The sequence below is a fragment of the Lissotriton helveticus genome, chromosome 6, assembly GCF_964261635.1.
Source record: "Lissotriton helveticus chromosome 6, aLisHel1.1, whole genome shotgun sequence".
Taxonomy (NCBI): Eukaryota; Metazoa; Chordata; class Amphibia; order Caudata; family Salamandridae; genus Lissotriton; species Lissotriton helveticus.
Genome location: NC_136067.1, coordinates 580,035,088 through 580,058,762, shown reverse-complemented (window position 1 = coordinate 580,058,762; position 23,675 = coordinate 580,035,088). Strand labels below are relative to the sequence as shown.

Below are 23,675 nucleotides of genomic sequence, written 5' to 3'. Positions count from 1 at the left end.
ACTCTGTCGCTGGCAGTGAATATCCGCTCAAGCGTGTGCCCTGCATCATGTGTGGGGTTGGTGACCAGTTGGGTGAGGCCGTTGTTGCTCATGCTTTCCAGGAGGTTTGAGGAGTGTGCGTCTTTGGGGACATCGAGGAAGATGTAGGGTCTGGAGTCAATGGCAAGTGGGCTGATGAATTCAGGGATGGCGTTGTAGAAGCCAGGTCCTGGTCCTGTAGGGTCTGTAGGCAAGGGAGCCTCTAATGGTAGTTTTACCGTCAGATTGTTGTTGGAAGTTGAGGCGTTCCATGATCGGTGTGGTGTTGTCTTCGGTAGTAGTGCAAAGGATGATTTCTTTGTGCACGATGACGATGCCTCCTCCATGTTTGTTGGTGCACACAACTGCAAGGAACTCTTCAACATCGTGAAAGAGCTTTCCAACCCCAGCGCAGGAAACAACGACATCACCCCATCGCAAGACCTCTGCAACTCCCTCGCTTCATACTTCCACAACAAGATCACGGACATACACAGCAGCTTCAACAACCAACCAATGCACACCATGACCGAACAACCACCCCCCACCACCACCCTCCACGCCTGGACCCCGATCAGCACCGAAGACACCATCCGCACGATGAACTCCATCCACTCCGGATCTCCGACAGACCCCTGCCCACACCACGTCTTCAACAAGGCCGACGCTGTCATCGCACCCCACCTGCGAGACATCATCAACACATCCTTCGACACCACCATCTTCCCTGAGAGCTGGAAACACGCCGAACTCAGCGCCCTACTCAAGAAACCAACAGCGGACCCCACCGACCTCAAGAATTACCGCCCCATCTCGCTGCTCCCGTTCCCAGCCAAAGTCATCGAGAAGACCGTCAACAAGCAGATGGCCGCCTTCCTCGAGACGAACGGATCCCTCGACCCCTCACAGTCCGGCTTCCGAGCCAACCACAGCACCGAGACCGCCCTCATCGCCGCCACCGATGACATCCGAGCCCTGATGGACAATGGAGAAACAGTGGCCCTCATCCTCCTAGACCTCTCCGCGGCATTCGACACCGTCTGCCACCGCACCCTAGTGCAGCGCCTCAGCGACGTCGGAATTCAGGAGAAAGCACTGGAATGGATCATCTCCTTCCTCGACGGAAGAACACAGAGAGTCCGCCTGCCACCGTACAAGTCAGAGGCCTCCGAAGTCATCTGCGGCGTCCCCCAAGGATCATCTCTGAGCCCCACCCTCTTCAACGTCTACATGAGCCCCCTCGCGGCCATCGTACGCAAACACAACCTCAGCATAATCTCCTACGCCGACGACACCCAGCTGATCCTCTCCCTGACCAATGACCCCGCCGCCGCCAGAGCCAACCTGCACGAAGGGATGAAAGAGGTAGCCGAGTGGATGACGACCAGCCGCCTGAAACTGAACTCAGACAAGACGGAGGTCCTCATCCTGGGCTCTTCACCCTCCGCCTGGGACGACTCCTGGTGGCCACCCGCCCTGGGCACCGCACCCAAACCGACAGACCACGCACGCAACCTGGGCTTCATCCTGGACTCCTCCCTCTCCATGACCAGACAAGTCAACGCCGTCTCCTCGTCGTGCTTCAACATCCTGCGCATGCTACGAAAGATCTTCTGGTGGATCCCCACCGAGACCAGGAAGACCGTCACCCAGGCCCTCGTCACCAGCCGCCTGGACTACGGCAACGCCCTATACGCCGGTACCACCGCCAAGCTCCAGAAGAGACTCCAGCGGATCCAGAACGCCTCGGCCAGACTCATCCTCGACATCCCACGAACCAGCCACATCTCCGGACATCTGAGAGACCTTCACTGGCTCCCCGTCAACAAAAGAATCACCTTCCGCCTCCTCACCCACGCACACAAAGCCCTACACGACCGAGGCCCGAGCTACCTCAACAGCCGAGTCAACTTCTACGCTCCCAAACGCCACCTCCGATCAGCCAACCACGCCCTCGCCGCCGTCCCCCGCATCCGAAGAGCGACTACAGGAGGAAGGTCCTTCTCCTACCTGGCCGCCAAGACCTGGAACTCCCTCCCGACCGACCTGCGCCTGATCCAAGACCACCTCTCCTTCAGGAAGAAGCTGAAGACCTGGCTGTTCGAGCAGTAGCGGCACCCCCCCCCCCCCAGCGCCTTGAGACCCTACGGGTATGTAGCGCACTTTATAAGTGTCACTGATTGATTGATTGAGTGCAGTCCAGGTGTATCATCTTGCAGCCGTTGATCATCTTGATGGAGATTTCGGGGGTGGAAGAGGGGTTGAGCCAGGTCTCTTTGATGAAGATAGCGTTGGTGTGAGGGTGGTGATGGCATTCAAGTTTTCAGATGGCATGTTTGCAGGGTGAATTGAGCAGGATGCAATGCAATAGTTACAGGGTGGTCTAGTTGCTGAGGATGGTGTGATGAGGGTATCCATGAGGGCAGGAGGTCCACCTGAGCTGCAGGGAAAGAGGCAGCATTGGCAGGTAAATGGTCGTGAGATGCGACACACCAGTTTTTGTTGCGTCGTCTGAGGTTCGGGGCTTGCAGCCCTGCAGCAGAGATCTGTGTATGGTCAGAAGGCCAGTATTCCAGGTCATAGGCACAGTCCTGGCGCGGATGGGCACAGACAGGCTTGCCTTTGGCACACCTTTGGAATGCCGTCAGTGCAGGTGCACTACGACCTCCATTAAGAAGTGGGAAGGTCGCTGGGAGGTGATGGGCGGGGTTGAATGGAGACAGGAAGCAGGAGGGAGAAACTGCAGAAAGGGTGTATGCAGCATGGCAGACAGAAGAGCAATGAACACAGAAATCTGCAAGTTTAAGCAAGAGCAAGCATAGCAAGTTATACAAAAGCAGCAGAGTAAAACAAGGCGCAATGGGCATTAACAAAAAAACGCAAAAGATACCAGGCAAAAACAACGATCAACAGCAGCAAGGAGGAGCAGGCACGGGGACCTGCTCGATGGGGTCATGCTACCACCTTTGTAAGTATGTCCTGGTAGGTGGAAGGGTCTCTGGGAGGTGGTGTGTGGGCCAGTGGGAGTAGGAGGGAGAAGCGTAGGGGCAAACAGAAGAGCAATAAACCCTTGAATTCGCAAGTATAATCAAGAGCAAGCAAAGCAAGTTTTACAAAAGCGCCGGGGTAAAACCAGGCGCAATGGGCAATATATGCATATATATATATATATATATATATATATATATATATGCAAAAAAGAAGGAGAGAACTCTGGGTAGGTCCCAGTTTAGGTGGAAAGCAGCTCCTGTTAGAGCACTCTCAACACCAGCGACACTCTAGATCTGCTCACCTCAAATGTCTGTTTTCTATCAAAGTTTTTAAGCATAGGATTAGACAGTGCTATCCATGCCGAGAGAGAAAATGACAAAGTCTTTCGCCATTTAAACAGCAAAGTCTTTAAGCATAGGACTAGTACAGTGCAGTCCTTGCCGAGCTGTCAAATAACAAAAGCCTTTTATCACACCAGGCACAATATTACAGCTTTGAATTGGTAAAATACCAACTCAAGCCAACCTGAAATGAATAAAAGCAACCCCTGACACAGTGTTTCGCTCTAATTAGAGCTCTTCAGAGAGGTATAGCTTCGTCCAGACACAAGGTAGCACCCAGTATTAAGTCAAAACAAAACCCTCTCAGGCATAGAGTGACGCATAAATTATGCAAAAAAGAAGGAGAGAACTCTGGGTAGGTCCCAGTTTAGGTGGAAAGCAGCTCCTGTTAGAGCACTCTCAACACCAGCGACACTCTAGATCTGCTCACCTCAAATGTCTGTTTTCTATCAAAGTTTTTAAGCATAGGATTAGACAGTGCTATCCATGCCGAGAGAGAAAATGACAAAGTCTTTCGCCATTTAAACAGCAAAGTCTTTAAGCATAGGACTAGTACAGTGCAGTCCTTGCCGAGCTGTCAAATAACAAAAGCCTTTTATCACACCAGGCACAATATTACAGCTTTGAATTGGTAAAATACCAACTCAAGCCAACCTGAAATGAATAAAAGCAACCCCTGACACAGTGTTTCGCTCTAATTAGAGCTCTTCAGAGAGGTATAGCTTCGTCCAGACACAAGGTAGCACCCAGTATTAAGTCAAAACAAAACCCTCTCAGGCATAGAGTGACGCATAAATTATGCAAAAAAGAAGGAGAGAACTCTGGGTAGGTCCCAGTTTAGGTGGAAAGCAGCTCCTGTTAGAGCACTCTCAACACCAGCGACACTCTAGATCTGCTCACCTCAAATGTCTGTTTTCTATCAAAGTTTTTAAGCATAGGATTAGACAGTGCTATCCATGCCGAGAGAGAAAATGACAAAGTCTTTCGCCATTTAAACAGCAAAGTCTTTAAGCATAGGACTAGTACAGTGCAGTCCTTGCCGAGCTGTCAAATAACAAAAGCCTTTTATCACACCAGGCACAATATTACAGCTTTGAATTGGTAAAATACCAACTCAAGCCAACCTGAAATGAATAAAAGCAACCCCTGACACAGTGTTTCGCTCTAATTAGAGCTCTTCAGAGAGGTATAGCTTCGTCCAGACACAAGGTAGCACCCAGTATTAAGTCAAAACAAAACCCTCTCAGGCATAGAGTGACGCATAAATTATGCAAAAAAGAAGGAGAGAACTCTGGGTAGGTCCCAGTTTAGGTGGAAAGCAGCTCCTGTTAGAGCACTCTCAACACCAGCGACACTCTAGATCTGCTCACCTCAAATGTCTGTTTTCTATCAAAGTTTTTAAGCATAGGATTAGACAGTGCTATCCATGCCGAGAGAGAAAATGACAAAGTCTTTCGCCATTTAAACAGCAAAGTCTTTAAGCATAGGACTAGTACAGTGCAGTCCTTGCCGAGCTGTCAAATAACAAAAGCCTTTTATCACACCAGGCACAATATTACAGCTTTGAATTGGTAAAATACCAACTCAAGCCAACCTGAAATGAATAAAAGCAACCCCTGACACAGTGTTTCGCTCTAATTAGAGCTCTTCAGAGAGGTATAGCTTCGTCCAGACACAAGGTAGCACCCAGTATTAAGTCAAAACAAAACCCTCTCAGGCATAGAGTGACGCATAAATTATGCAAAAAAGAAGGAGAGAACTCTGGGTAGGTCCCAGTTTAGGTGGAAAGCAGCTCCTGTTAGAGCACTCTCAACACCAGCGACACTCTAGATCTGCTCACCTCAAATGTCTGTTTTCTATCAAAGTTTTTAAGCATAGGATTAGACAGTGCTATCCATGCCGAGAGAGAAAATGACAAAGTCTTTCGCCATTTAAACAGCAAAGTCTTTAAGCATAGGACTAGTACAGTGCAGTCCTTGCCGAGCTGTCAAATAACAAAAGCCTTTTATCACACCAGGCACAATATTACAGCTTTGAATTGGTAAAATACCAACTCAAGCCAACCTGAAATGAATAAAAGCAACCCCTGACACAGTGTTTCGCTCTAATTAGAGCTCTTCAGAGAGGTATAGCTTCGTCCAGACACAAGGTAGCACCCAGTATTAAGTCAAAACAAAACCCTCTCAGGCATAGAGTGACGCATAAATTATGCAAAAAAGAAGGAGAGAACTCTGGGTAGGTCCCAGTTTAGGTGGAAAGCAGCTCCTGTTAGAGCACTCTCAACACCAGCGACACTCTAGATCTGCTCACCTCAAATGTCTGTTTTCTATCAAAGTTTTTAAGCATAGGATTAGACAGTGCTATCCATGCCGAGAGAGAAAATGACAAAGTCTTTCGCCATTTAAACAGCAAAGTCTTTAAGCATAGGACTAGTACAGTGCAGTCCTTGCCGAGCTGTCAAATAACAAAAGCCTTTTATCACACCAGGCACAATATTACAGCTTTGAATTGGTAAAATACCAACTCAAGCCAACCTGAAATGAATAAAAGCAACCCCTGACACAGTGTTTCGCTCTAATTAGAGCTCTTCAGAGAGGTATAGCTTCGTCCAGACACAAGGTAGCACCCAGTATTAAGTCAAAACAAAACCCTCTCAGGCATAGAGTGACGCATAAATTATGCAAAAAAGAAGGAGAGAACTCTGGGTAGGTCCCAGTTTAGGTGGAAAGCAGCTCCTGTTAGAGCACTCTCAACACCAGCGACACTCTAGATCTGCTCACCTCAAATGTCTGTTTTCTATCAAAGTTTTTAAGCATAGGATTAGACAGTGCTATCCATGCCGAGAGAGAAAATGACAAAGTCTTTCGCCATTTAAACAGCAAAGTCTTTAAGCATAGGACTAGTACAGTGCAGTCCTTGCCGAGCTGTCAAATAACAAAAGCCTTTTATCACACCAGGCACAATATTACAGCTTTGAATTGGTAAAATACCAACTCAAGCCAACCTGAAATGAATAAAAGCAACCCCTGACACAGTGTTTCGCTCTAATTAGAGCTCTTCAGAGAGGTATAGCTTCGTCCAGACACAAGGTAGCACCCAGTATTAAGTCAAAACAAAACCCTCTCAGGCATAGAGTGACGCATAAATTATGCAAAAAAGAAGGAGAGAACTCTGGGTAGGTCCCAGTTTAGGTGGAAAGCAGCTCCTGTTAGAGCACTCTCAACACCAGCGACACTCTAGATCTGCTCACCTCAAATGTCTGTTTTCTATCAAAGTTTTTAAGCATAGGATTAGACAGTGCTATCCATGCCGAGAGAGAAAATGACAAAGTCTTTCGCCATTTAAACAGCAAAGTCTTTAAGCATAGGACTAGTACAGTGCAGTCCTTGCCGAGCTGTCAAATAACAAAAGCCTTTTATCACACCAGGCACAATATTACAGCTTTGAATTGGTAAAATACCAACTCAAGCCAACCTGAAATGAATAAAAGCAACCCCTGACACAGTGTTTCGCTCTAATTAGAGCTCTTCAGAGAGGTATAGCTTCGTCCAGACACAAGGTAGCACCCAGTATTAAGTCAAAACAAAACCCTCTCAGGCATAGAGTGACGCATAAATTATGCAAAAAAGAAGGAGAGAACTCTGGGTAGGTCCCAGTTTAGGTGGAAAGCAGCTCCTGTTAGAGCACTCTCAACACCAGCGACACTCTAGATCTGCTCACCTCAAATGTCTGTTTTCTATCAAAGTTTTTAAGCATAGGATTAGACAGTGCTATCCATGCCGAGAGAGAAAATGACAAAGTCTTTCGCCATTTTGTTATTTGACAGCTCGGCAAGGACTGCACTGTACTAGTCCTATGCTTAAAGACTTTGCTGTTTAAATGGCGAAAGACTTTGTCATTTTCTCTCTCGGCATGGATAGCACTGTCTAATCCTATGCTTAAAAACTTTGATAGAAAACAGACATTTGAGGTGAGCAGATCTAGAGTGTCGCTGGTGTTGAGAGTGCTCTAACAGGAGCTGCTTTCCACCTAAACTGGGACCTACCCAGAGTTCTCTCCTTCTTTTTTGCATAATTTATGCGTCACTCTATGCCTGAGAGGGTTTTGTTTTGACTTAATACTGGGTGCTACCTTGTGTCTGGACGAAGCTATACCTCTCTGAAGAGCTCTAATTAGAGCGAAACACTGTGTCAGGGGTTGCTTTTATTCATTTCAGGTTGGCTTGAGTTGGTATTTTACCAATTCAAAGCTGTAATATTGTGCCTGGTGTGATAAAAGGCTTTTGTTATTTGACAGCTCGGCAAGGACTGCACTGTACTAGTCCTATGCTTAAAGACTTTGCTGTTTAAATGGCGAAAGACTTTGTCATTTTCTCTCTCGGCATGGATAGCACTGTCTAATCCTATGCTTAAAAACTTTGATAGAAAACAGACATTTGAGGTGAGCAGATCTAGAGTGTCGCTGGTGTTGAGAGTGCTCTAACAGGAGCTGCTTTCCACCTAAACTGGGACCTACCCAGAGTTCTCTCCTTCTTTTTTGCATAATTTATGCGTCACTCTATGCCTGAGAGGGTTTTGTTTTGACTTAATACTGGGTGCTACCTTGTGTCTGGACGAAGCTATACCTCTCTGAAGAGCTCTAATTAGAGCGAAACACTGTGTCAGGGGTTGCTTTTATTCATTTCAGGTTGGCTTGAGTTGGTATTTTACCAATTCAAAGCTGTAATATTGTGCCTGGTGTGATAAAAGGCTTTTGTTATTTGACAGCTCGGCAAGGACTGCACTGTACTAGTCCTATGCTTAAAGACTTTGCTGTTTAAATGGCGAAAGACTTTGTCATTTTCTCTCTCGGCATGGATAGCACTGTCTAATCCTATGCTTAAAAACTTTGATAGAAAACAGACATTTGAGGTGAGCAGATCTAGAGTGTCGCTGGTGTTGAGAGTGCTCTAACAGGAGCTGCTTTCCACCTAAACTGGGACCTACCCAGAGTTCTCTCCTTCTTTTTTGCATAATTTATGCGTCACTCTATGCCTGAGAGGGTTTTGTTTTGACTTAATACTGGGTGCTACCTTGTGTCTGGACGAAGCTATACCTCTCTGAAGAGCTCTAATTAGAGCGAAACACTGTGTCAGGGGTTGCTTTTATTCATTTCAGGTTGGCTTGAGTTGGTATTTTACCAATTCAAAGCTGTAATATTGTGCCTGGTGTGATAAAAGGCTTTTGTTATTTGACAGCTCGGCAAGGACTGCACTGTACTAGTCCTATGCTTAAAGACTTTGCTGTTTAAATGGCGAAAGACTTTGTCATTTTCTCTCTCGGCATGGATAGCACTGTCTAATCCTATGCTTAAAAACTTTGATAGAAAACAGACATTTGAGGTGAGCAGATCTAGAGTGTCGCTGGTGTTGAGAGTGCTCTAACAGGAGCTGCTTTCCACCTAAACTGGGACCTACCCAGAGTTCTCTCCTTCTTTTTTGCATAATTTATGCGTCACTCTATGCCTGAGAGGGTTTTGTTTTGACTTAATACTGGGTGCTACCTTGTGTCTGGACGAAGCTATACCTCTCTGAAGAGCTCTAATTAGAGCGAAACACTGTGTCAGGGGTTGCTTTTATTCATTTCAGGTTGGCTTGAGTTGGTATTTTACCAATTCAAAGCTGTAATATTGTGCCTGGTGTGATAAAAGGCTTTTGTTATTTGACAGCTCGGCAAGGACTGCACTGTACTAGTCCTATGCTTAAAGACTTTGCTGTTTAAATGGCGAAAGACTTTGTCATTTTCTCTCTCGGCATGGATAGCACTGTCTAATCCTATGCTTAAAAACTTTGATAGAAAACAGACATTTGAGGTGAGCAGATCTAGAGTGTCGCTGGTGTTGAGAGTGCTCTAACAGGAGCTGCTTTCCACCTAAACTGGGACCTACCCAGAGTTCTCTCCTTCTTTTTTGCATAATTTATGCGTCACTCTATGCCTGAGAGGGTTTTGTTTTGATATATATATATATATATATATATATATATATATATATATATATATATATATATATATATATATATATATATATATATATATATATATATATACATATATATATATATATATATATATATATATATTGGTTACCAATCTGCATTCACTCCGATCAAGGATGGCACTGACACCGTAAATTCAACTCAAGAAAAAGTTTTAATCCATAAAGCTGCTACAGACGCGTTTCAGCGAAAGCCTCCGCCTTGCTCACTTCATCTGCCATGAATGACGCTGTCAATTAAGTACACTCCAGCACATACACAGTTACCTCACTTGTGACTGGTTAATCGTTATCATGGTTACCAGTGATATGACGGTATTTTGACAAAAGACATAGAAGGGTCTAGCGCATGAAACTTACAGAATGTAAACGTAAATTCACACAAAATGCTACTCAAAAATAAACGATGAATGTGCATGTACAATTCAGTGCATATTGCCCCATACCAACGAAAAATAAATTACAGTTAAATAACGTAGATGCCTACCGAGTGGTATTACTGGTCACATGCACAATTTAAAAAAAGGATGTCTATGTCAGCATTCTCTAACTAGGAAGAGGAACCTCGGATCCAACACACGCGCTGTGAAACAATGCACATTCGTGTTACTCCCTTGTTACGGGTACAACACGCGCGTTGATAATGCATTATGTTTGAACAGAGGGTTTGATTAATGTATATTATTAAGTTAACATACGGTATATATATGCGTGTTCACAGAGATTCTCATTACAATTGCAGATGAATACGTATACCTCGTAACCATGCCACTTTTCTCATCCCGCCCTCTATTGCAAGATGTAAGAAGGAAAGTGTTTCAAACATAAACAATACATGAAAGGATACTCAAACGAGCCTCGTCTCCAAGTGGATTAAATTGACGTCTGAAACACTATATCTAGTGCAATATGTGGCTGAATGCACACAGTTATATACCCATAAGTCCTCTATATACATTACCCCCTGATTGATTACAAACATTAGTGTAGATACGGTAGGCCTCCCCTAGTAATGATGCAAGGTCATTATGTGCTAGAATTCAATAAAAGAAATTGTGCCTAAACGAAACAAAGTATTTACATAAGTGAAGTTACAGATGTTTGGGAGTGGGTTGGGTTAAGGGAGTGGGCTACGCTGGACTATATGTGTACTGTCAGTGCTTCGTCGGCATTTAATCCATTGGGGATCTTGGAATCCAAAAGGATTATGTATCTGGATTCCAAACGCCGTAGGGCCAATCTGCGATTTCCCCCTCTGATGTTTTTTGCGATACTGTCGATGACAAAATATTTGATGTCGTTGCTGTTGCCTGAGTGTGATTTGTTAATGTGTCTGGCCACCGGGTATGTTTCATCGTTGTTACTTATGGCTCGCAAGTGCTGTAGGATTCGGACATGGGCCGGATGTATGGTACTTCCTACATAGCATTTCCCGCATTTGCACACAAGGGCGTAAACTGCATACTCTGTTTTGCAAGAGTAGCAGCCTCTGATGATGTAGGGCTTATTTCTAAACGGGACTTTAACCTGTGTGGTGTTGATTCCTTGCTTACATGCTTTACATTTTGCGCACTTTTTGAACCCTTTCTGGCTATGCAACCATATAGGTGGCTTGGTTATGGTCGGTGCATTGCATACCAGCTGGTTGCGCATCGACTTGGCCTTCCTGAAAGTGATTGATGGGCTTCTACTACTCCAACGACCTATTACAGGATCATTCTGCACCAAAGGCCAATGTTTCTGTAAGATTTTTCTCATATGGTTGTGGTAAGCGTTGTACCCCATTATCATCCTGGGGATGTTCGGTAAGGACTTGCTTTGTTTCTCCTTTTTATCTTTTTTGTCTGCAAACAGGAGATCCCTCCTGTTTACATCCTTACATTTAAGGTCTGCCTTTGCTAAGGTTTGAGGGCTATAACCTCTTTTGCTAAGCCTCTCAAATAAATTGGATTTGGCTTTGTTGGCACCTGCCTGAGTGCTGCAATTTTGGGTCATGGGTAAACATTCTGCGTACGGAATGGATTCTTTTAGTTTGACCGGATGGAAACTTTGTGCATGAAGCACAGCGTTTCCCGCTGTTGGCTTCCTGTATGTTCTTGTTTGGATTTTATTTTGATCTACATACAGTTCCAGATAAAGAAATTGGATTGTTTCTGTGCTGGTAGAGAATGTAAATCTCAAGTTGAGGGTATTCTCATTAATGGCAGCTGAAAATGCTTGAGCGCTCTCCTCAGACCCTTTCCATAGGATAAAAATATCATCTATGTAGCGCTTATAAATTATCACATTTTCACCCATGCTTGCTGTCTGGGTTATAGCCAATACTTGCTCCTCCCACCAGCCCATATGCAGATTAGCATAGCTGGGGGAGAAGCAAGTACCCATGGCCGAACCTTGTAGTTGTTTATAATGCAATTGATCAAATATAAAGGTGTTATTGGTTAAGCACCATTCTACCATCTGTAGTAACATAGAGGTGTGTTGGTACAATGTAATGGGTCTTTTGTTGAGATAATTGTGGAGTGCTTTGAGCCCATCTGTGTGTCTGATGCTTGTATATAGCGACTGCACATCAAGAGTCATGAATACATACTCCTCATTCCAATTTAAGTCATACATTTTATATATATTTTTTTTAAATAACAGGACAGATACCAGGCATAACTGGGATCAGGGCGCAAGGGGGAGCATACGCGAGATGAGGTATTTTACCAGACTATCAGTTACTGGTACTACCTCCATCAAATTATAATTCTCATAGGTAGATACTGCAAAATTTCCAGAACAAAACACCTTAGAAAATTGGTATGTAAAAGAAGATGAGAACCAAAAGACTCATGAGCCTCCAGCATTGGTGGACCCAATGCAAAAGGGACAATACTTAATTTCCTGAATTATCTTCTGTTTCTGGGCACCAGGTAAAGTTTGGGGTATCCCATTAATATCTTTTAGCAAGTCCGTTTTTCTAGGAGTTAATGTATTGAGTTATTTAAAGTGGAATAGATTGTCACCGAAGAAAATCTGGGGATTTCTTCGGAACGTCCCTGAAGGTGTTGGGCAAGTTGAAGAGCATGGCAACTCTTAAGCCCCTTAGGCCTTGAGATTTAATACGTTTGAGTAGCTTCTTTTCCTTGGCACAGTGGCGGCTGCCACCAAGTAGCATGGATGAGGCAGGGGGCAGGGAAATAGAAAAATACATTAAAAAAATTACTTACCTTGCTGTCATACCGTGGCCTTGCGTTGTCCTCTTCTGTTCCAGCTTAAAGAAGGAAGCACAAACAGGCTTTCCTAACCAATCAGAATTCTGCAATGCAGCACAGTGATTGGTCTGAGTACCATGGTTTGGCGCTTAGACAGGCATAGGGAGCCTGTGCGTGTTCCCCACCAGGCTGTGAATTACAGCCTGGTGGGGAACATGCAAAGTGCACCTGACTGTTTGGCCGGCCCAAGACGACCGGCCAAACAGTCATGGGCACTTAAGTACCTACCACTCCTTCCCTTGTTGGCAGTGGCACAGCCAAGCCCCTATCCGCCCCGAAACTGGAAAAATAAAATGATAATAACAATGCTATTATCATTTTATTCTTCCTTTATCCACTGCTCAAAATGCAGTGGGGTGATGCTCTTTCACCTTAGCAGAGGAGCCGCTGCTGCCTTGGGTTGCTGTACTTCAGAAGTGTAAATATTGCAGTGCAAATGCTAATATGTTTTTGACTGCCCTGGTAAGACTAAGCTTTCTATTATCCTGCAAGTATGTCAGGACACTCAAATATGGCTAAAATTTGACTGAGGACTCTCTTTAAACATGCATGCATCATTTCATGTAATGGTATTTAGTCTGCTCAGTTTATGTCTAGTCACCTCATCATTTCTAGGTTTATAGCATTTTATCAGCAGATTGATTATTTGGTCCTTCAACAAATCTTCTTTCTATGTGCTTTTTATCCAGTTATGCCCAGCTCTTCTGCTTTGATTATAATGGCACTCATCAATTTCATCATAATGTTGCCATTTTGAATTGTACCCTCCTGAAGAGGTTAATGGTGTTCTCTTCAGGGCATACCTCATTGGGCAGCTTTTATCATTAAGTCCCAGATCACACCGCTGTGTGGTTATAACTAACAAGTTAAGCAATAGTAATAGTTCCATTCATCAGTCACAGATGAAGGTGCTTAAGTGGGTAACAGAGAACTCAAAACCCTAAAGTTCTGGAACATAATCCGGGGATCACTTTACATGGAACACGATTAACAGGCTTTCTCACAACTTTGTGACAGCAATGGCAGCAACATACATTTAGTTCAACGGTGACACTGGATGAACAATTGGAGCAGATTTACAAGCTGAAAAATCTTAAATACTTCGAATATATTGAAACGGCACATGGTATCTGAAGAATTACCGGGCAAGGAATAGCACGGAAATCTTTATGAATTATTACAAGTTATTACATAACCATTTAAACAGGGATGTGTTTACTAGCCTCAAAAAATAACTGAAGCATATCAGAAGGAATTAGAAGCGCCAAATCTTCTATGTAGAGGTAAATCATTCGATAATGGCAACAGAAATGAAAGGCGTACACAGAAATCAAGGTAATGTAGAGGGAGCAGGTTCAGCCAAGATATTGTTCAGAACCACCCAATTTTACTACTAAGTCAGGACATGGCAGTATATTCTAAAATACTTGCATATTGATTCTGTTTAATGATAAGGGACCATAGTGCACCTTGACCAGCTAAACGTTATTATTTGGTAGCACTTCAAGCCCATGACAAGCACTGCAGTTAGTGTACAAACAAGTTGAGCAAATCAGAGGAGCTCTAAGTAGCAATTGTAACAGAGGACACCAAGATGGATTTGATGGAGTAAAAACTGAAAGATGTATTGGAAAAATTTAATTTTTATACAAACATCCAGGCACACGTAATGTTAGAAGAGAGTACATTATCATCCCCTTTTCAAACTTTAGGAGGTGCACGCAGGTGTGTTCCTTGTTGACATTGTTAGTTACACTGCGCATTGAATCATTGGAGGAACATCTGAGGCAAGATAGAAAGAAACCCTTATTTATGTTTAAAGAAGTAGTAGTGAAGGCCAAATTCTGGGCAGATGATTTGTATGTTTGACCGTCAGGGGTCTCGCTCCTTTTGATCCCATACCTGGAGGCCAGCCTCTCTGGAAACTCCTCCTGTCCAGGTTCTCTACAGGTCAATATTCAGTGGGCTGTTGCACCCACATCCTAATTTACAAGGTTTGGAAACTACTGACCCGATTTCCCCAGTAGAAAAATCCAGTCAATGAAATCAGCTTGGAAACAGACTGAAATGTAGCCCAATCCTGTTTTCTGTGTCCAACCCCTTTTCAAGGCACAGGGTTAGCATCTTATGCTCACCACTGTCAAGCAATGTCCTTTCCTTCGCTCTACACTTCCTGACTCCCCACCCCGTCCTGCACCAGCTCCCGCGCAAATTAACGACCTGCTGAGTGCAGGTAGTACATGTATTTTTTAATTAACATGAAAAAGGAAATACTGTGCTTAATTCCATCCAGTAAAACTGCATCAGCACAGTTATTCCCTAATCCTTATGGATTACTTACAGTACTGTTTTTACTGGTCCAGAGCTATCACCCCACCAGTACCTCGAAACTCATAATCAGGTCCTATGTGAGGATCTTAGCATTGAGGTACTTGTGCCAGGAAATTGGATGTATACAATTTTTTACCAATTTCATATAGAGGCTCTTAATAGACCAAGGAATGTTATAAACGTTTATCCATCAAAACTTATTGTGTGCATTTGTTTTGGTTTCCTGTCGGTTTGGCATTACAGAATCCATAAAATCTATTTGCAAATACAGTATTGAACAAAACTCTAAACTCGTATTAATATATTCCTTCATTATATAGTTAATTATGAAAAACACTTTGGATATCAGAAGGATGGAATTCTAAATTGACATTAACGTATTTTAAACTCAAGACCCCAGATAATCATAGGTTTCAGCAGCGAGATTTCAACCTCATGTAGTAGTTTTCGCTTGCCTAGCCATGGGCGGCATACATAGTTGCTGATCATATTAAGAAAATTAGATTTTTACCTTTTCTTCTTCATCTATGCTTCCTTGAAACTCTTTTCTTCAGTTCAGTTTTTTCCCAATCATGTTTCTTTTCCTTTTTGACTATTCTTGTTATCATTTGACATGAAGATGTTTTCCAACTTAGAAATATATGCGTTTCCTCTTATGGAAGGGGGTACCCCATCTAACTTAACTGACACAATCTTGTTTGTTTAGAGACTGGTTCTAAACGAATCTCTGCTTTACCCCTGACATCTGCATTAGTCAGTTCCCAGAAAAATGTTAGTTAAATTTAAGCTGTACAAACCTTTTTAAAGTCAAGAATATAGCACAAAATGTTCAAATCAATAAAGAAAATGAGTGGAACATTTAATGTGCAAAGATTCAGTACACGGTTGATAGTGACCAAGGTGCGATTTCAGGCTGAAGTCAGGCAGGCCAGGTGGGTCACAGTGGGCAACATTTTGATATTATGATTTAGTTTATTAACTTGAGCTCCATGTCCTCCAGCTGGGCAATGTATGAGGCTGAAGCCGATGAGGTTCCATCTGAGTCCAATAGGCTAATGTCAAGCTCCTGCTGAAGTCATTGGCTCTTGCACCAAATGCTCAGAGCAGGATAAAGAAGGATTCTGTAGCTGTTGAGATATTTGTGCCACTCATGTAGATTTGCTGCCTCACCCTAGTCCAAGGATGTAGTCACTGTCTTGGTTTTTCAAACCCTCCAGTTGGGCAAGGCTGGCACCTTCAGCTGTACCTGGTTCCAAAAGCTCAGATACTGTTAGAAATGGGAGGTCTCTAGTTGGCAGAGGTATGCACCTTTGTCCAAGTAGGGACCCTTGCTTCATGTCAGGATAAGGGAGTTACACACTTTAGATAACCCTTGCTCACCCCCTTGGTAGTTTGTCTGGAACAGACAGGCTTATCCCAAAGTCAATGTGTAAAGTATTTGCACCAAGGCACACAGCAACCTAGTGAAAATACTACAAATGGACATCAAACCAGTTTGGAATAATAAAGAATCTTTATCTAAACCAAACAAGACCACAAAGGCAGAAATCCAACATACATCAAAATATGACTTTTAAAAGATTTCAAGCAATTCTGTCCATAGAAAACTATGGATGCATGACTTTTACTCAAAAGTTCCTCAAATGCATCAAAATCTACAATGCAAAACAGCAACAGAGAGGCGAATCATCGAAAACCACAGTGATACATCAGTTCCGAAGTCATTGGGGAGGTGATATGACAGTTTTGCTGCACACAGGAGAAGTGATGCATCGAATCCGGACTGTAAGCGTCAGTGATGCGTTGATTCCAAGATGTTTCTGGTCTGCAGGCAATGCGCTGGAAAACTTGCCACACAGCTGCAATGGGTGGAAATCTGGGTGCACCGGAAGCCGAGGTGGCAATGGCAAACATGCACTGCATTGATTTCTTCAGCCATGGTCCTACAATGTGTTGATTCCTTCACCTGCGGCCTGCATTGGAGTCAGTGCAACGATCTCGGACTTCAGAGATCATTGAAAAGGACTCGTTGTGATGTGGATTTTTCAGCCTCTGGCAGGCGCTGCATTGATTCTTCGGCTGCAGGGCGGTGGAGCGGGGACATGTCTCTCGCTTGGCCGTGCTGCTTCAGAAAAACAGGTGCTGTAATGTGATGTGCCAATTTTCTTGATTTCTTCAAGCTTTCTCAGCTCTTAGCAGCCTCCCGGGGCCTAGAACTGGAATAGGCACCTCCTGGCAGGTCAGAACTACCACCAGTGGAGTTCAAGGAAGCTAGTGGTGAAGTCTTTCTGTCCCTGAGACTTCAGACTGGAGGCAAGCCCTTGGAGGTTCTTCACAAGCAGGTTCACAGCAACGTTTCAGGCTTTGTTCTCTGCTTGGCATACGCAGCAACAGCAGGCCACCCTGCCTAGCCATACAAAGCAAAGGGGCAGTACTCCTCCTCACAGCTCTTCAGTCCATCTCCTTGGCAGAGGTTCCTCTTGATTCCAGAAGTAATCTAATGTTCTGGGGTTTCAGGTCTAATATTTATACCCTATATTGTCTTTGTAGTCTTTGTTGCAAGAGTCTCTAAGCTCAGTAAAAAACTAGTTCTGTCTTACCTAGTCCAGCTTTACTACAGGAAGCACAGACAGCACTGTGCAGAGCAGACACAGCCTATTCACATGCAAGTGAAAACTCCTCCCACCATTCTAAATGCAGAAAGCCTGGCCCTCGGTTGCTTGTGTTCGGATGTACGGCATCACGACGCATACTTTTACAACGCGTGCCGTTACAACGCGGTTTTTTTCAACGCAAGTCGTTACCACGACTTGCGTTGGAGGGTGTGCGGACTTAGGAATTTTCTAATTTACTATTCCAACACCAGCCTACATATAGTAGGGAAGGTGTTGGATAGTAAATTAAAAAATTCCTTGTCCTGCCGCGCCCTCCAGCGCAAGTCGTGGTAACGACTTGCGTTGAAAAGACCGCGTTGTAACGGCACGGCGGTGTAACAGCCGCGTCGTAAAGGCTGTTCACCCTTGTGTTCTGGTTCAGGGAGGACCTGGCATACCAGTTCAGCCTGAATGGTTCCCACTGGAGCAGGGTCAAGACTGATTTCCATATGTTTGGTCCAAACTGAGGTGGCTTGGTGTGTAAAATAGCGATGGACTGAGATGCAGGCCGAGTAATTACTTGTGGCTGAGAATAATTGAAGCATTCCTTTTATCACTTTTTAAAATACTTTTGTTCTCATAAAAGAAGGACTGATTGTGTATTGTAATACCACCTTAAATCTATAAATGTTGACAGAACATGTTAAGAAAATCACATAAGTTGGAGCATATAGGTAGCGTAAGCTGACAGGACCAGTGTGAGATTAAATTCCTGTTATCTATTACTTTAAAACAATTATGGAATGTGAATTATATCATGCCTCAGCCCACCTGAAGTGTAGTCCAAATGCATACAATTTGTGCAGTCTGAAAGCAAATCCTAATGAAACAAATTCTGCTGGCATGCATTTCTCCCAATAGCGGCATTTTTCATCCCAGTTTGGAAGTATGTCCCGGGCAAACATTGACCACTTAGCTAAGGTGGGTATTTGAGCAGTGGCAGGAAAAGATGGCATCACAAAGGAGTAGAGCAGCAGCCTTCATGTTCAAATGAACGTGACATGAATATATCTAAAAGACAGAAGTATTTCATCCAGAAAGGCATCTTAGACCTCTGTCCCTGCCCACAGCAGGAGTGGAAGCTGTTGCCAGATCATGAAGAAGCAGTGGTTTATCATTTATGTAAGTCTGTATCTGTTGATTGTGATAAGGCCAGGATTGGGCCTTTTGAAGCCACCAATGGATAAAAAATGACACTTCACCAACAACACCAAATTCCGACTGTATTGTCTGAAGCCTCAAGAACTTCTGCATTCCACTTGAAGCCTTAAACCGAACTACTCTCTACGGGATAGATGACTTCCTTTTGACTGCCTCAGACTGAAAAGGGGCTCCATCTTTTGTAAGAAAAACAGCTGCCCTTTAAAGATTGGTCTACCCTGGAACTTGATGGAGGCTTCACTTGAGAGAAACATGAACCATAGAAGGTTTATGGGATGTCTGAGAGGCGTGGGAGGGACCAGGAGTGATATTTCTAAAGTGCACAAGAAATTGTGACTCTTTGCAGTAGCAGATAGTGGCAGAGAGGTCTAATACACCATTTGAGCTGTTACTGGAGTCCCACCACAGAAGAGAACCTGGAAAAATGAAAGCGTTTAAGTATACTAGCATGGAATATTACTGGGACAGAACAGTATGTTGTTTCTTTCTTGTTTTAAGTGTTGGTGGATAAGAAGTTTCTAGTGGTCGTTTATAGATCGTGACTTTTTTTTAACACCGCTGTTTCTATGGGTTTTGTTGACATTTTAGTAAAAACAACGATATCTCCATTTTCCTTAATCGTAACCATTTTGTGACAATGTGCATATGACACTCCTTTCACTTCCTTTTCTAGTGTTATTTGGTACTGCTTGAACCCATCATGCATTGCCTCGGGTCACGGGCACCAGGCGTTGACCAAAGTTTCTCAGTGAACAGATGTAGACTCTAACCAGACAGTATTTTATTAATTTGGTAAGGTGCCAAATTAATACATAAACGTTACCATATATTGGGAACAGGGTGGGGAAAGAGCCGAAAATAAACACCCCACCAATGTATAAGAAAAATTGTGTTGATGATTTAATTATGCATATAGTTGAAGAATGGACATGTCAGTGAGATAATGGCACTGGAACTCTTAAGGGAAATTAACAAAGCTATCATTTATTTTATTTTGATTGCAATTTGGCACTTATGTAGCAGACAAACTTCCATCAGTATGACAGACTAGCACTATGGGTAGAGTGAATGTGATTTGATTATGTGGTTTTATAAAGGTAAATATGTTTCAGCACCCACAGACCTAGCGATTTGAATATTGCACCCTCTTGAGACGTGTCTTAGAAAAAGCATAGGGAAATGCTTTTTAAAGTCTTTTGAAAAAGCTCATTTTTTTATTATTTGGTAGTTATTGCTGTGTGCATGTTATACCAATAATTACAGGTAATGCTGCAAAGCAGCATTTTCAACATTCATTATTTTACTAAGAGGCAAATAGCTAGAAGGTCACTAACATACCTTAGGTCCACGTGGCCCAATTACTCCCGGTACGCCAGGTGATCCCTAAAACACAATTCTATGTTTAGTTTAAAAAAAAACTTTCAACACATATTATTCACAAGTATGAATATGAAAGTCCTAAATGTTTTAAAAAAGTCCCGCAATACAAATTTGCATTTAATTGAAATGTCACCGCCCAGTTCTCTTGCACACCAGCAATATTCCAAGTATTGTACAAAAATATAATCAAGTTAAAACAGAATGCTTCATAACATGAACAAACACATACTGAAATCTGCAGTAAGAGGTCATCTTTTCACATGTATATCATTTTGGCTACTGCCAATGTAGGTATCATTATGTACATGTGAGTTGCTCTACGAAATTTGAAATGTAAAATAGGAAATGTGGGAGTGAGAACAGCACACAAGTAGATAGGGCCCAATACATATTGAAAATGTCTCACTAAGTTATATTACCCTCATTTGTATGGGACAGTACCATTTTCGTAATCTGAGCATTCCTTATTCAACAGGAATCCTCATTAACTGAATTCAAGGTGGTATATATCGTCATTGTGTTTTTCTAGAGAAGTCTGGTGGTTTACTTCTTCTCATCTCCTGGTGATAGCGGAGTCCATGGTTCTCCCTTTTGAATACCCTAAGTATGCAATAGCACCACTTGCACAACCACTCGAAGATATACACAGGCACTAACACACCCACTCACAGACCTACACAGGCACTCACAGGCCAACAGAGGCACTCACACATCTACTCAGACACTCACACATGCACTCACGAACCCAATCAGGCACCCACACACTCACTAATGCACTCACACATGACTCACAGATCTGCACAGTCACCCACACACTCCATCTCAAAGGTGACAGATTACATTTAGGATTGAAAAGTGAAAACACCGTAGAAATCCGCTGAAAAAACACAGGTTATAGGAACGTTATAGTTAGACTCAGATTTCCCTCGTACAAAACCATTGAAACTCAGCAGTAATAGTTACCTGAGCTAACTATAATTTATGCCCCAGGAATGAACTGCTTATGACCTCAGATATTACATCACTCATGAAATGGTCCATGACATCACTGATGTCATCATCCACAGAACCACTCACACCCCCGTACAACCTCTTGTACGCCCAATCAGATACCCACACAGTCACATACCCATTCACAGACCCATATAAGTACTCATGCATCCACTTATTCTCACACACTCACTCACTCATACAGCTTTAACCCAAGATTTAGAAGCTCTACTTTTACGTTAAACCACAAAGACACCTACTCATAGTCCTGGACACCTTTTAGACCCAGTCTTTATAAATCTGAACAACCTTACCACCTCCCAAACAAGCTAGGCGTTCATGCTCCAAGATCAACATAAAAGAATGGAAGGATGGTCTCACTGAATCTGATCCCACTCTAAAGGGTGACAAGATAGAAAGATAACTCATTTGAGAAATGGCTAAGCAATACTCTTGAGCCTCTAGTCCCCTGTAAAGTTCCTAAACTAATCATAAAAAAGACAGGACCCATTGTACACTCCAGAGCTGACTAAAGGGAAAGAGAATGGAGAAGGGCGTATAATAAAAACAGCAAAAACTGCAATAGAATAGCTATAAAAAAAACTGCAAACAAGCCACAAAGCAGGTCAGAATTGCCTACCCCATGGAGAAAATAGAGACTGCCCCCAACTCGTCCAAGGAATTTTTAAGGAAGTCAACAACCTCATGAATCTTCCTTCATGTTCCACGGGCCAACTGCCTTCAAAAGAACGGTGCAACATTCTTGCAAGCTATTTATTAATAAAATTAAACTATCTTGGATCTCCTACCACCAACCATCATACCGAACATTAAAACTCAGGGAAGGGAGAGATCAGGCCCCATCTTGTCGGCTTTCCCTGCTTTGAGCCACAAAACTATGGAAGCCACTCTTAAAGCAATCAAATCAGGATCTCCTTTGGACCTGGCCCCTCCTGATATGTAAGGGCCAGGTGTCAATTCTTTATTATCCATCCTTATGGATATTCTGAACCACTCACTCCAAACTTGCCATATTCCCCAAACATGGAAACACACAATGTAAAGCTGCCCCGAAAAAATGCTACTGCTAATCCCCACCTCACAGATAGCTACAGACCCAACTCCCTGCTTCTGGTAGTGCATAAATTACTAGAAAAGCATGCTAATAAACATCTGTCCAGTTTTTTGGATGTCCTCCACCCCACCCAGACAGGTTTCAGATCAGGTTGTGGTACAGAAACTGCACTGCTGGCAGTGACAGAGGAACTCCACGTTATCTACGACCAAGATGATTCAGCTGCAATGATAATGATGGACCGATGTGCAGCTTTTGATACAGTATCACACATTATGCTAATCCAGAGGATGATGGAAGTTGGCATTACTGGGGAAGCCATCAAGCCGCTGGTAGCCTTCCTGGAGAATAGGAGCTTCCAAGTATCTGATGGTCCATTTTTTCATCTCTCCACCATCTGCAGTGTGGAGATCCACACTTTTTAATTTGTGCAGTCTCCCCCTTGCAGAAAGTGTACAGTATTACCATCTCGCATTAGTGTTGTATGCAGATGATATGCACATCATTACTGCCCTCACACCTAATGTCAGCCGAAACTCCACCCAACTCAGTTCATGTCCTAGGGAGGTCATAGACCGGATGTCTGCAAGCAGCCTGAAGCTTAGCTACAACAAAACGGAGATACCCGTGGTAGGCAACAACAGCCCAATGTGGCGGGAATTGTCCTTGCCAAAAAAACTAGATGAGCTACCAGAACCCGCCAAAGCAGTAAAAAGTCTAGGAGTCTAGATAGATGACAAGCTCATGATGGAGACTCAGGGCAAAAAATTTGGGCGGTTCCTGCTTTGGTATCCTGAGATCTCTTGTTAAGCTACTCTAAAGACTATGAGAGATTGGGATCGATGTGTCTGCCCTGGCCTGGTTAAAGGATTTCCTGAAAGGTAGAATACAGGATGCCTCGCCAGGAACTTTCAAAGCCAGGCCCAGGCTGGTCAATAAAAGGGTCCTTCAAGTCTCTTGTCTGAGCCCTACATTATTTAATTTGTATCTGGCACCACTGGCGGGCCAAAGTAGTCAGAGCATATGTTTTTGATATCTTATCATATGCTGATGACACTCAGCTGGTCATTTTCTTTGATGCGGATCTTGACAAAGTGAAGGACGGCTTTTCAGTTGCAATGAAGGCTATCACTGAGTGGCAGAGATCATTCTGTTTGGGAAACTCAAGTCATATGGATTCTGGAATGCTGGCCACCAAAGTTAGGCAAGGCCTAACTCCTAGCAAGGTAGTAAAAAACCTTGGACTCAAGGTAGACCATGAACGTAACATCAATGCACAAATTCTAACTACAATTGGTACTTGCTGCCATATGCTATGATTGCTGGAGAAAGCTTTGCCATTCCTCCCTCTGTCTGTCAGACAGACCTTGCAACAAGCTCTTGTTGTGAGCCAGCTGGATTATGATAATGCTCATTGCCTGCTGCCAATGAGTCACTATTG

At 43.5% G+C, this 23,675-nt stretch overlaps 1 protein-coding gene across 2 annotated transcripts in view; it reads right to left on the bottom strand.

Moving 5' to 3' along the window:
* COL19A1 (collagen type XIX alpha 1 chain) overlaps positions 1-23,675 on the bottom strand; it is a 2,464,374-nt gene that overhangs the window by 471,940 nt on the left and 1,968,759 nt on the right. For both annotated transcript variants that reach the window (XM_078648013.1, XM_078648014.1), the window contains one exon: positions 20,128-20,172. In XM_078648013.1, the coding sequence (XP_078504139.1) occupies positions 20,128-20,172 (45 nt within the window). The remainder of the gene's footprint in view (positions 1-20,127; positions 20,173-23,675) is intronic.